Genomic DNA, 13787 nt, shown 5'->3' with positions numbered 1-13787 from the left:
CAGAAATAAAAGTGATTTTCTTTTTTCATTAACAGGGACAAGTGTATTTCACAAGGAAAATCAAATTTTGAAATTTGCTGTTCAGAGTGGCTGCCTGGCTCAGTGAATTGGCTGTGCTCCAGGGAGTCTGCCCCTTTGATTTAGCTGTAGAAAGCTAACCAGGATGGACAGCATCTGCTGGCAAAGATCACTGGGTGTCTTTCCAACCGGTGTCCACCGCTAGTCACAAAAGGAGAAAGTAAGCCTGGACCCTCAGTCCCCTAGGGGATTCTTCAGCTGTTTGAACAGCTTGGACTGCAGACAGGGACTGTGGAAGCCACAGCCAGGGCTGTCAATCTGTCTCTGCCCTTATGCAGCCTCAGAATTTGCAAAACACCCCTACAACACCTCTACAAAACAACTCTTTTCATTAAGCAGTTCAATTTTATTTCTGTTTCTCTGTTACAAGCTGGGAATGCCAAGCAGCAAGTTCAATGGCTCAGGCAGAACGGAGCACCTACATTGTACCTGCCCCTCTCGCATGCACAGCAAGTGAGGATGGGTAAAGGGAGCGCGGCAGGTGCCTGCTGGACAGACTGCAGGGAGGAAGCTGCTTGTTGCCATCCTGATTTCCAGAAGTAAAAGATCCTTTCAAACCAGAGAGAACCCTCAAAATGCAAAACACAGGCACGAGTCCTAAACACACTTGAAGCTTTTACTTTTGCTTATTCCTCATCCTGACTCTAATTACATTCCCAGTCCAAGTTTGAGGGGACCAACCCAGCACCAGGATGTGGACTGGGACCTCTGATGTTCCACCTGAGGTGAGGGAGCAGAACACAGGGACTTTAATGTGTGCGTATGAGCTGGTTTCTGCAGCAAGGATGTGTCTAACATCACTCATCTCCTGATGGCCACGAAGTTATGCTATATAAGCAGTTCAGTACAGCTGGGACACACTGCACAGGTCTGCTGATTGAACTGTGGCTGATGCCACTGAGGGAAGATAATAAAATGAGTCCCAGTATGGCTGGAGATACTGGCCTTGCATAGGAAGATGGAACACAAGACTGACATCTTAAATAGTGGCAAAGGTTAAATATCATGTAGCATGTGGATTCTATTTCTTGGAGGTAAGGCTGTATTTCAGCAGCAGGCAAACAGGTCTTTATCTTGTTGACCCTACAGGTGCCGCAGGTTTGCCACGAGTTGGTACTTCTGTACTGTCAACTGTGACATTAACTACCCGCCTAGTCTGCAGTGCTGCTGCAATTGCCAGTTTATCACATGCAGCAACATATTTGTGTGCAGGAATTCTTAAAGAGGACAGTGAATTTTGTCTCCAAGGAAAAAGTTACTGTATCTCAGAGGATGAATGGAGTAACTCCACCAGCCTGTTCTTTGATGTCTCCTTAAGCTGCAAGAAGCACCTAGACTTTACTTTCCAATGGATTTTGCTGCAAACTAGGAACTGATGCTAACTTTGGAGACACTTCTATGAATAAATGTGAACCACTTCTGGTTTGTGTCAAGTTGTGTGGCTTTGTGGCAGATATTTACCATTAGGTAAACTACAGCAGGTAGGAAAGTATTTACTCCATTTGTTTATGTTTAACCTGTCTAAAATGTGGAAAAAATTGCTGTGAGCCGAATGTTTTATGGAAGCTGAGTATTTTTGCTTTGGGTTTTTTTTTTTCTTTTTAGAAAAAAATGGTTATTTTTTAGACCAAGCTAAATTCTTTTCAAACACTGTGCTGGTACAGACATGTTGATTCAAAACAATCTGTGATTTCTTCTGATTTGCTCTTGGTTTTCCAGAGCTACTTTTTACTCTAAAAGACCAAAGGAATCTTTACTGTGACTCCCAACTTGCCTGATTCTCTGGGTTTCTTCAGCAGTGCAAGAGTGCTTTAGTGTCAAATAGTGGGAACATACTTTTCCCAGCACTGTAGTGCTCTCAAAGGGCTTCTCAGCCTCACCCAGGAAAAGCACGGGCAAGCTTCAGCTGTGAAAAACAAACTGTGCAGTCAGTTCAGAGTGTCACTCTTGGTCTGAAGCCTCGCTGACTGGTATGTTGTTGGTTTATGTAGCTGGAGACTGAGATTGCAAAATACAGCGAGCAGGAAGTCTGCCTCGCATCACAGGGCTACGAGAATATGTGCTGGCAGCGGATTTTTTTGAGCAGGTAAAACTTGCAGAAATGTGCAGCGCTGTTGGATTTACATACAGCAGAAGCAACACAGCAGTGAGTCACCATCAAAGGGTAACAGGTGAGGGATATGAGCTGATGAGTTGACACATGGTGTGTAGTCTATGCAATTACGGTTGGAAAAAAGAGTTAAACCTCAGATGGTTCAACTTAACAGCATGCCATGGAATTTAATAAAAATATTCTGAGACCTAGCTGGCTTCCTGTCTTTTAATTCAGGCCTTAGCTCCTTGGGGGTAGTAACCTCTTCAATGCCTGCTTCTTTTGGCACTGGTAAGCTAGGAGCTGATGCCAGGCCACAGCCCAGCTGTGCAGCATCTGCTCTAGTAGAGCAAGTTCACACCACAGGGGTGTCCTTGTAGACCCACAGGATGAGATTGTAATTTGCAATTATCATGTGTTTCATTCTACTTTTAAAAATTGTATATCCTGAACAAATACCTTTCTCAACAAAAAGAACAGTTAAACAATGAAATCATTCTGCTCTGTAGTTCTGAAGATTTTTTCACCCAGAAAATGCAGGTACCACATTTTAAACTGAGAAGAGGGCAAACACGTTGCCTGGTAGCAGTGAGCTAGCAATAGAGCTCTACACTGTTCCCATCGTGGGAAGACCACAATGGTGGTGGGAGTGGATGCTTCTAAAAGGCTTTGGCTATTTGCAGCTCCTTCCAGGTCCAGAAAGCCAAGTATTGCCAGAAGGGGGAAAAACCCCACCACCAGACACCGGGTAGCATTATCTGAAACCCTGGGAACTATAGGAATCCCAGGACCCGCCTATGTTCAGCAGCCTCTATCAGGAGTAAGGTCTACTTGTTTTCTCAAAGGGCATCTCCCCAGAAGAGCGCTGATACCTCAGTTAGCTACTTTTCTTCTGGAGGAACCATATGCAGTTCAAGAGAGGGATGCAGCAATGGGGTGTTTCAACCATGAATACTTTGTCAATATTCAGCAAATTTTTCCATTTACAGCTGGCAGCCATTAATACATGAGCAAGAGGACAGGAGAAACACTGTTGTGGCTTTATGTTACTGCAGCCAGCTTTTCTGCTTCCAGTTAAATCAAAAATAAGCCAGAGACGGTTAGTCTTAGAATGGGGAGCAGTGATGGGTTGGTCCTTGCTCTTTTCTTACGTCTCTGAGATAGTCCTTCTACAACCAACTGCAGCTGTCCTGAACATGTGTCCTCTGCAATTTCCTTCAGAATACATCCTCATTGCTGTCAAATGTTGGATTGCTATGGCCTCCCATATTTCCCTCTACTGATAGTGCCACAGAATCTGAGAAGAAGGTTTCATTCAGAGGTGGCCAGGCTGAGTCCTGTTCTAACACTCGCTGTAGCCTCTTGTAATGGCTCTTTGAGTGGTACCGGAAGGTCTTTTTCAGAAGCAGCCATAAAGCTCTGTTCTCGATGACCGCTTCCTGTAAACACAAGACCAAAAGGAAGATTCTGGATAACCTGGACCGCACTTTTCCCTTTTCATCCACAGGACACACACAGGGCAAGTAGTGGAGACCCAGATTACCCACCCTGATCTGCTCTTCCACATCCCTTCAATAACCTTTTACTGACCACTTCTCACAGCAGCTCCACCAGCAGTCATCCACTAGAAAATTGGGACAAGCTCCTCCTGACAGTTTTCAGGATCTGAGTAGAAACCCCAAGACTTCCCGTATTTCACTAGCCTGGGGCAGGGTCTGATACATCCCTCTCACCAGAGGAAAGAAAAGGTGGTTGGGCCTTGCATTCCCTTATATCTGATCATTCATATGTGGGCCTCTGAGGAAAGACAGTAAGGGCAAGGCAGCAGCAATGGCTTGTGTTTTACTAGATATTCCCAGGCGGGGCTGAGGAGGAGGAAGAAAGAGTGAGACCCAATGATTTCACCTTTCCAGTTAGTGCCGACAGACATTCAATGAAGCACGCTCACCTCAACAAGGAAGGACACAGCAAGTGTGACTGCAAGCATTACCACCATGGAGATCCGCCACGTGGTAGGGGTGCAAACAAGCTGGGGAAAAAAGCAGGAGAAGCTGTTCAACAGCATGTGTACACACCAGATACCCGTGGGAGTTTGTGTCATAGAATCATAGAATTATTTAAGTTGGAAAAAAACCTTAAGGTAATCAAGTCCAACCATAAACCTAACACTGCCAACTCCACCACCAAACCATGTCCCTGAGCACTATAGTTATTATTATGTTATTGACATAAGTCTACATGTCTTTTAAGTATCTCCAGGGATGGTCACTCAACCACTTTCTTGGGCAGCCTGTTCCAGTGCTTGATAACCCTATCAGTGAAGAAAATTTTCCTGATATCCAATCTAAACCTCCCCTGGTACAACATGAAGCCATTTCCTCTTGTCCTATCACTTGTTAGCTGGGAAAAGAGACTGACACTCACCTCGCTACAACCCCCTTTCAGGTAGTTGTAGAGAGCAATAAGGTCTCTCCTCGGCCTCCTTTTCCCCAGACTAAACAACCCCAGTTCCCTCAGTTGCTCCTCACAGGACTTGTTCTCTAGTCCTTTCACCAGCTTCATGTCATCAAAAGCCAGAATCCTGCACTGGCTGTTCACTGCTGATGAGCCAACACTGCTACCTGAGTAATTGATAAAGGCACTTTACAACTTACAATGCAGGAAAGAAAACCATACTCCAGCACTCCAGCAGGAAATCTAAATATTTCCTTTCTTTCTAGTATGGGCAATAATTTGAAGTCTGAATATTTCAGCTCCAAACCCAGCTCCAGCTTCCCACAGTTAGCAGCACTGGCTTTCTGGCTATAGCCCAACTTATTTTGGAGATACAGCTCAGATCCAGAATTTGGATCAGCAGTTTCTCCAGGGCTAGGCTACTGCAGTTTCTTATTGCCACTCCCTCCTTTTCTCATCTCAGCAAACCCAGTGTACTCCAACCAGAGAGCCTGGGAGTTGTGCAGTTCTTCCCAAAAGCATTTTAGCCCCTCATAGCTGCAGTGCTGGCAATGTCCTGTGTCACCACAGCCCACGACAGGACTAAGACTTGCTTTAAAGTGCCATCTCGTGGCAGATTCTTTTGCTGGGTCCGCCCACTGAGCTGCTGCTCTGGGAAGTTACACCTTGAGGCAGCTTTAGCCAGGCTGCTTGTCATCTGACATCCAGGTCCATTCCCCTTGTCTACGTTTCTTTCTGTGTTTCATTATTTCCGTTTCTAAATCCACATACTAACTGTCACACCAACATACAGGACTGGAAGCAGTAGCATGTTTAGTACTTGGTTTAAAGCAGCCACACTTCATCATTCTGATTAAAGATGTACTGAAAAAACAAGAATCTGTTGCTTTGGGGTTTTTGTTCCTGTGACACCTACTACAAGGCTGTGAGGGTGTCACAGTGAAGGAGGTTAACATTTCCCAGCCTCAACACACTAATTGTCAGGTCCACTAGTAACCCGGTCCTATGTCTGATGAAGATCTTACACGGCCATTGCATTTCCCCTAGGATGGATTTGCACAAGGCAACTCCCAGCTTGCATTCTGCCAGAAAAAAATCAGCCAAGCTCTATTGGTATTTATTAATCAAGGATCAAGATAGATCCTCTATTGCCAAGGCAGCCCCACTAGTCTTCCTCTACAACTGTTCTAAACCCAAATGCTGCTTTAGGAAACTGCAAGCTGTCTGAAATTTAAACAAGGGGACTGAAAATATTAGGGGCTGAGAACAGAGAGCTGCTGTGAGTGCCGACTGGCAGATCTTTGCAGGAGGATTTGTGTGCAGAGTAAAACAGCCTGAGAAACACAAGTGCATGGTGCTTTAGTTTAAACTTGCAGGGTCTACTCCTTTTCTCCTCCAGGCTTTGCAACTATCAAGCCACCAACATACCAAGCACAGTAAGCTTAGTGGCGCTATATTCTGTTGCACGGACAATATGCTGAAACAATCAAATATACATGTGTAGCTGTCCAGCTGTCAGAATACACAGATCTTGGTTTGGAGCTACCATACCTCCAGAAGGTTCTTTGATCCCATCATCTAAAATCCATCTCTTCAAATTTTATTTGTCTTTAGAGGTGCCATCTATCCCCTCAAAAGTCTGTGCCTTTTGTTAAAAACAATCCCAGCGCACTTATAATGGGACTGTAGTAGGAAGAAAACCCATCTTGGAACAATACTCACATCCATCTTAGAGTAGAGATCATCAATATCAGCAAACACCAAGATGAGGCAAATGCTCAGCTGCCCTATGAGCACTAGTAAGAACACATCTGAAGGGACAAGAACAAGCAAATAGAACCACAGGTTTATGAGCAATCTCAGCTGCTTGGCTTTACTACAAAAGATTGTAATCATGCTCCGTGTCAAACAGTAAAAAAAAAAAAAAAGAATTCATGGGATAGGAAGGAACTTTCAGCAAAAGAAAAATGAACAGAGTAGAACCCCCACTTTAGTCAGTCAAGCAGATATACGTAAGGCTGGGACAAACCTTGTAGTTGCACATTTAAAATGTCAAATGAGTATTTTGAACATTTCGATCTGACCTCTCATATCTGAGAAGCCTTAGAGCCTTCCAGTGCGTCTTTCTCTGAGCTCTGTGTCTCCTGTCATTCAGAAAAATGTCCAGGATGTAGTCTTGCTCTTGTTGACACAATTAGGAACAATGCCCTCAATTTCAGTGATGTCAAGACTCTCTTTCAATCAGGATCTAAAGAGTCTAAGCAGTGGAGATTTATTGCCCTCCCCATCCATAGGCAAATGTTCCAATGCTGTCAGGCACTGAACTTCACTCCGCAGACACTCACTCTGGTTTTGCCTTGTTCTGGGGGATGGATGACCCACTCTTCTGCTATCTGGGACGAATATCCCCTCCTCACTATTACTATATCAAAACAGCAAAGCTTTGAAACCTGCAGCATTAACTCTTCAGCAATTAAAGAACTGAACAGAGCTTTGTCTGAGAGACAGCTGCAGGATTTGTTCCACAAAGAAAAACAGCTCTCCTGTGCCTCACTGTAACTTCCAGAACTGCCACAGTCACGTGCTCATCTTCCCTTCACATGACAGTCTTTCAGAGGCAGAACAAACCTACTAGACTTCGCTACAGTCTCTTCAAGTTATTGCCCCTGATGTTTCCTCTTTGAAGAAGTAAACTGGTCATAGATTTAGCAAATGCTAAACATCTCTGGTTCTAGAATAGGAAACAGAGCCTCTGCGAATGTGCAGATTTTATCATATTTTTCCTTCTGAGATGGTCCCAAAAGAATGCCCTGAACATGAGTTCTCTCAATTATTGCTCAACCAGCATGCTCTGAGGAGACAGGCACAGGGCTCTTCCAGAGTTATTCTAAAGACTAAAGCAAAGTGAGACCACCTAATTCTGGCATTTCTTGAAATGTCTCACTCAGGCTGCCTTAAGTAACAAGCCAACACCACCTTCCTGCTACTCCTTAAAAGTTTTTATCAAACTCCATTTCTCTGTTTCAGAAATCCAAACACCAGGGCCAAGTTTTTAGCAATACAGAAGCACAACATTTGGGCCCAGCTCAGAGAGCTGCTTGTCACAGGATTCCATTGGCACTAAAACTTATGAAAAGGTGGCCTTCAGTCATTTAGAAATCTAATATTGAGCTCCTATTTTTTTTTTGGCTGGCATTACTTTGGTCAAGTTTTAATTTTTCCCCAGTGAATTGACCTCCTGAGTTGACTTACTCACAGATCCCTCCCTCTTTCCCCATACTTACAGTTTGTGTAGATGGGTTGCCTGAAAGGCTTTCCTTTGGAAAACACTAGTGCTACGATGAGGCAGTTGATGGTACTTAGCAGCCACACTGTGGTGTTTTCATAGCTCTTGTAGCCATTGTCTGTTTGCCCATGAGCTTCATCTCTCATCCCATGGAGGCCCAAGCTGGAAATGGAGGAAGAATTCTCCATGTGGTTGTTTGCTGAGAGGCAGGCGCTGAAAAAGTGTGTCACACTGGTCAGCAAATCATCACTGTCTTGGTTATTTCCCCTAGCTTCCACTACCACTATCAGGAATCCTCCCTCACAGCCATGATTTGCTCCTGCTATCACAAGGATGTAGGTTATTGGCAATGTCCTCAACCCTACCTGCTGGGTTGGGCTTGCTGAACTCAGCAGAGCCTGAGCTCAAACCCACTTGGATACCCTGGTCTTCCCTGCAAGAAAATACTTCTCTTTGTGCTCAACAGAAGCATTCTCACCACACGCACTGTGCTGTGCAGCAGACTTGCTGGAGAGCTTAGGGACCCACAGACAACACCGGTTAACGTGTCCGCACCTTGTGGGGAAGCATCAGGGTCTACCTGCAGCTGCTGATCAGGCCTGTAGTTAAGCTGATCAGTAGTATTCGGTAGACCTGTCCCCACAAGTCTGCCCTGTGTCACCCAGAGTCCCAAGGAGGGGACCTACCTGTGTATATTGGTCTTGGAATACCAAGGCTGCTCCTGTACCACCACAAACCCAAAAATTTGCATGCTGAGGCTGAAGAGGATGTTAAGTACAACAGAAAGCAGCAGCGGGGGTGAGATGAGTTGGCTAGGAGGTCTGTAAGGAACCAGCTTTGGACAGGCACCTGTGAAACTCACTGAAACATGCACAGACATGTTTACTAGTGTGTCCAAAATACAAGCAGTGCTGCTGTATATCTCTGACTGTTATCAATGGCCAGCACTTTTACAGGCTATAATGTTCTTTATAATACATACAAATACTATATCAAGTACAAAATACAGAGTTGTTTTCCCACCAAATCTTATTGGCCATAGAAGAGGTTAATTAACAGCATCTAACTATTATGAGACATTTTTTGAAAATAAAATGTTGGATTTTACAGCATCTAACTATTATGAAACATTTTTTGAAAATAAAATGTTGGATTTTTATTTTATTTGGCTACTGTCAGGCCCAAGGATATAAGGACGTGCTCAAGCTCTCCTGTTCTTTGTCACTTGTCAACCGCAGCTTGGGATTTTCTGCTGCCTATGTTCTGTGCATCCTCCTGAACTAAGCACCTAGTGCCCAGCTGTTTGAGCTGCAGGAGAACTGCAGTAGCTGGACCAACAGGTTTTCCTCTGTTCTTAGGCTTAACAAAGTTATCCAGACTTTCAGTAAAAGAGCTACACAGAAAGCCTTGATGCAGTCTCCAAATGGGCTATTTACAGCAAGGCAGCTTTTGACACCCAATATTGCGGCTGACCCTTTTAGACTTGACTTAATCAAGGCCTTTTCCAGTTGTCTGTGTTCCAGCAGGGATGGAAGACAACTATGTATTTTTGCTATATGCTTTTCATGCTCTTGCCCTTGCTATTCTTGCTTCTAAACCTCTCCCTGCATTTACTCTACCTAAACAATCCCAGCTTTCTCTTTTCCCTCCAGCACTGCTTTCCTTTCTCATTCTTTGCTTACAGCTTCCTGCTCTGTAGTGTCCAACATCTGTCCCTTTTTTCTCCTCCATTGCCTCTTGTGCCTCCTGCCTACCGTTTCAAATGTGAGTCAGACTCCAAAAAGTTGATGCCTAAACTTTTTCATTTGGGCATGGATTCTTAAGTATCTTCTTAATCTGCCTTCCTCAGTCAACAGGGAAAAGCCTGACTTTCCACTAAATTAAGTCTGGTTTAACTCCTGCTAGAGATAACATCCCAGTTATCAACAACATACATGCTCAGCAAATGCACCACTGAGAATTACCCATCTTATTTCAGAGCTTTTCTCAAACAAAATGCCTCCTCTACTAAACATCCTGTACTTTATGTAGTCTCTTCTTTTCTTTCTTTCCATACATAGAATTATGCATTTCCAAAGAGCTGAAAAATATTTGAGATAATTCTTTCATTAATATATAGGATGACTAAAGGGCTTACTTGTCACACCAATTACAGTGGTAATAGCGAGATCTTGGAACAGAAATTGGTAATTCCCAAAGGAGTTTAGTTGCTGAAAAGAGGAACACAAAGAAAAAAAAAAAAAACATAAATCAGACATTTGCCGTGGGCTTGTTTGTATCATCTCCAGAAAGCTGTATTATTTTCATGGAGCTAATGCTCTGCTATTTGTTCTGAAACACTGCTCAGCAGATAAGGGGACCACACAATCCACCACCCTGCCAATACATTCATCATCACTGGGCCTGCAGTGAATACTCTCATTTTGTACATCGTTCAGACTAACAATGCTTCCAGTTCACTCAATGCAATATAAAAGAAAGCTGTTTGAAGAGACACGCTTTCTCAATGCTGGGTGACTTCCGAATGGAAAGCCCTCCTCCCTGTTTGGGTAGAAGCCATGCAAAAGTGGTTTAAGGCACTCCAGGGGATTTTGCTTACTGTCAAGTTAATTCATGCTTTAAATGCTGAATAAATTGCAACAGCATACACTTACACCAGATTCTCCCTTTTCAGACATATGCCCTCATTCAAAATACTGTTCAATACCTCAGCCTTGGTTTTGCCCAGCTCGCATCTTAAGTCTGCTCACTGAAGTTAATGGGAAGAATCTCTCCAGTTTTCAGCTGAGGGTACAGGAGGATCATATGACCATGCCACAGACATTTGCAGCTCAGAGAAAGGTAAAGCTCTGTACCCTAGTTTTATTGTGGCTTTTATGGCATGTTTCTCCTACAAGGCAGTAGTAGCTCATCCAGTTCTAGCCAACATGTTCCCAAGACGTACCCAGTACAGTAGGAGAACACCAAGGTACTGAATGGTGCTGTACAGAGCCATGTACTTGAACATGCAGAAGGAAGTGACAAGGGCAGCACGGCCTTCCCTGTGTGAAGACATGAATATAGGACAACAATTAGGTGATGGGAATGCTCCTGTTGCCAGTCCTCTTCTCAGCTGTAGATGCACTCCTGTAGCTTTGAGGGAATTAATCTGTCTTGAAGGAATTTCAGATGGGAACTAGACAAATGGCAATTTCAAGGTCAAAGACACTTATTTTTCTCTAGATATATATATATTCTGGTATGGCAGGAATGCCCAACACTAATATTTGGAAGGAGTAGGAACTGTCTCCTTTATGAAACAGGAAACAAGAAACCACGCTTACTTGATAAGCTCTGGCACACATGCTATGCTGGGGGTTCGGGATGTGAAAGGTGAAGCCACAGATGCCTCCTGTTCCGACAGCGATATCCCTGCATGTGCCACTTTCAAAGCCTGAAAATCATAATATTCTTCAGCATTCACAAACCAGGAAGACACAGCCACTGACATGTCAGCCCAGAATTGACCCCTTATTACAGGATACGTTCTGTGAACAGCAGTCCCTCTTCATCGCCTGGGTGTGCTCCACCCAAAAAGCCTCCTCTAGTGGGATGTGGTTGAGGCATTGGGTCCAGAAGAATGGGGATGACAACATGGGAAAACCCATTTTCCACAGATCCCAAAGCCATCCACTATCAGCTGCAGGAGACAGATTTGGCTCTGCCTCCTGTGTCAGCACTTATTTGCCGTTATGCCTTATGTAGGCAGTCTAGGTTCTCTGCTTACTTCCCCCAGGATAATCCTTGGGACTTTGTGTTAAGGCAAGTGCTTCAGTGCCTAGATGGCATTGCTCTTACTGTCACAAGGATGTGTTAAGTCATGAAGTAAACCAAACCTGCCCAGAGGGAGTTATAGGTCTCTCCTGAACCTGGACCCTTCCTTTTAGAAGAAAAAAAAAAAACACAACAGCTTTCTTGCACTTCTAAAATGTGCATTTACAAAAGCCTTGTACGGCTACAGCTGTTGCCCACAGACGCTCCTCCTCACTCTAGTCTTCTCCACCCCCAGACACTGAAGATGTTGACAGAAACCCCAATGGAGGATTTGGAGAATACTCCAGTGGTTTTTACAAAGGAAATTAGTCAATCCTTGAGACCACAGTCTGCAACAATCTCTGCCTAGGACAGCTCTGGCATGTTAAGGACCACACTGTGGGATCAGGCCTGAATCAGTACTGGTGCCAGTAGAACTATTCTGTGACTAAGCAGAGCACTCTCATCTCCAGCATGTGCTCAGTTTGGGATATTCTACTGGCATTGCATTCATTTTTAGTTTTTAAAATCAATACATTGTAAAGAATTTTCACTTACCCCACAGTCATTGGCTCCATCTCCACACATGCCCACAAAGTAACTGAAAAATAAAGTGACCTACAGTTCAGTTCTGGGAGAAGTAAGACCTATAAACAGGAGAGAATCAGAGCCTCCTCCATGGCTTTTTGTTAAAAGCCCTTCTGGAAAGCTGAAAGACTGAAATACAGGACTATGAACTGTTCACGGGCCTTGGGCTTGTACCTCAGATGTGCCTACAGTAGTTTCTGTTGTGATGGACTGAAGAATACAGTAGCATGAAGTTTTGTTACCTACAATGGACTCAGCCTCCCACCCTCGTGGGGTTTAAGGTCAGTCACAACAGAGGAAAGGGCTAATGGTGACAGCCCTGCTAAGAAAGGAAGGATTGCAGGGACTGGTACTTCATGTTCCCTGGGAATAGACATGAATGGGGACTCTGCTTTGGGGTCCAGTCCTGCCAGAATCTCCTGGGGCAGACAGAGAGTGACTGAGGCAGCTGGAGTAGAAAGAGAAGGAGAACATGGGCTTAAACAGGATATCAGGAGACGGCTCCGCACGCTGAGGTTGAAATAACCTTGTGAAATGATGAGCCATAAAAGTAAATCCTTATTTCTGCAGCATCCAAGTAAAATCATCCTAGTGCTTCAGGAGCTAACTCACTTGTGTCTGTTACTGTGGAGGCCTGGATTTCAGTGCAGGGGAGGTTCTCATTGGGAGGCCACTGATGGTGGTCCAGGGAGACCAGACTGGTTGGGGTGCTCACAGCTGCTCACACCAGGCTGATAATCTGAAACAGCCTAAAGCTTACCCTGCTCTAGGGCAAGGCCAAGGGCTAACTAGTCGAGGTGAGGGTGGGGGTATTCAAAAGACTTGGGAAACAGCTGAATAACAAGCAACAAGACACCTGGGACTCGGGAATATGTATATACCTCTGTGACTGTGAACAGCACAGGGCATACCAAGCTAGATTGCCCTGGCATGTTTTCTAATCCATCACACTGAGTCAGCAATAGTGCAGTAAAAAGACTGCTAGCATCACAGAAGCTGCAGTGCTGGGAAATATTCCTAAAAATATTAGGTTGACAAGTGTCCCTCCTTCAGGCCCAGAAAGAGAAATAAGAATGGAAGGTTATGTGAACAAAAGAAACCCAGAATCGTGGAAGTGTTAAGTCTTTGACAGGTTGCCAAACTAACATGGAATTCAACAGGCTTTTGGAATTTCATTGCCAAGCTATATGTCTGTGGAAATTTCATTTTTGTGTACTTCAGAAAATGCTGTTAGACAAAAGCTAGCTCTTATTAGACTCTTTTCAATCCTGGAAATTCATGAAACACTTCCTAACTCTTAGTACTCATTATAAACTTACTCCAGCTTCTGAAACTCTTCTACAAGGCTGGATTTCTGACCAGGAGACATTCTAGCAAAAACTGTTCCATTGAGCAGAAGCTGTAATGAGAAAAATGGAAGTGATTTTTCAAGCACCTGAGGTAAGAGTCACAGTGATTTCAGTGATAATCTAGAATAGAAATCACCGAAAATTCACA

At 44.2% G+C, this 13787-nt stretch overlaps 1 protein-coding gene across 4 annotated transcripts in view; it reads right to left on the bottom strand.

Annotated features, from left to right (window-relative positions):
* ATP13A4 (ATPase 13A4) overlaps positions 1–13787 on the bottom strand; it is a 51376-nt gene that overhangs the window by 3231 nt on the left and 34358 nt on the right. For 2 of the 4 annotated variants that reach the window (XM_037406896.1, XM_037406895.1), the window contains exons 23-32: positions 13610–13689; positions 12261–12303; positions 11234–11343; positions 10855–10951; positions 10048–10120; positions 8597–8771; positions 7909–8123; positions 6347–6435; positions 4119–4199; positions 404–3609 (exon numbers count right to left, since the gene is read on the bottom strand). In XM_037406896.1, coding sequence (XP_037262793.1) covers positions 3388–3609; positions 4119–4199; positions 6347–6435; positions 7909–8123; positions 8597–8771; positions 10048–10120; positions 10855–10951; positions 11234–11343; positions 12261–12303; positions 13610–13689 — 1185 coding nt within the window. In that variant the 3' untranslated portion in view covers positions 404–3387. Of the gene's footprint in view, positions 1–403; positions 3610–4118; positions 4200–6346; positions 6436–7908; positions 8124–8596; positions 8772–10047; positions 10121–10854; positions 10952–11233; positions 11344–12260; positions 12304–13609; positions 13690–13787 lie in introns of those variants that run through there. The other 2 variants (XM_037406897.1, XM_037406898.1) reach the window with 2 other exon arrangements.

The sequence above is a fragment of the Falco rusticolus genome, chromosome 13 (assembly GCF_015220075.1).
Source record: "Falco rusticolus isolate bFalRus1 chromosome 13, bFalRus1.pri, whole genome shotgun sequence".
NCBI classification, from domain to species: domain Eukaryota; kingdom Metazoa; phylum Chordata; class Aves; order Falconiformes; family Falconidae; genus Falco; species Falco rusticolus.
This window is presented reverse-complemented; position numbering and strand designations above follow the sequence as displayed.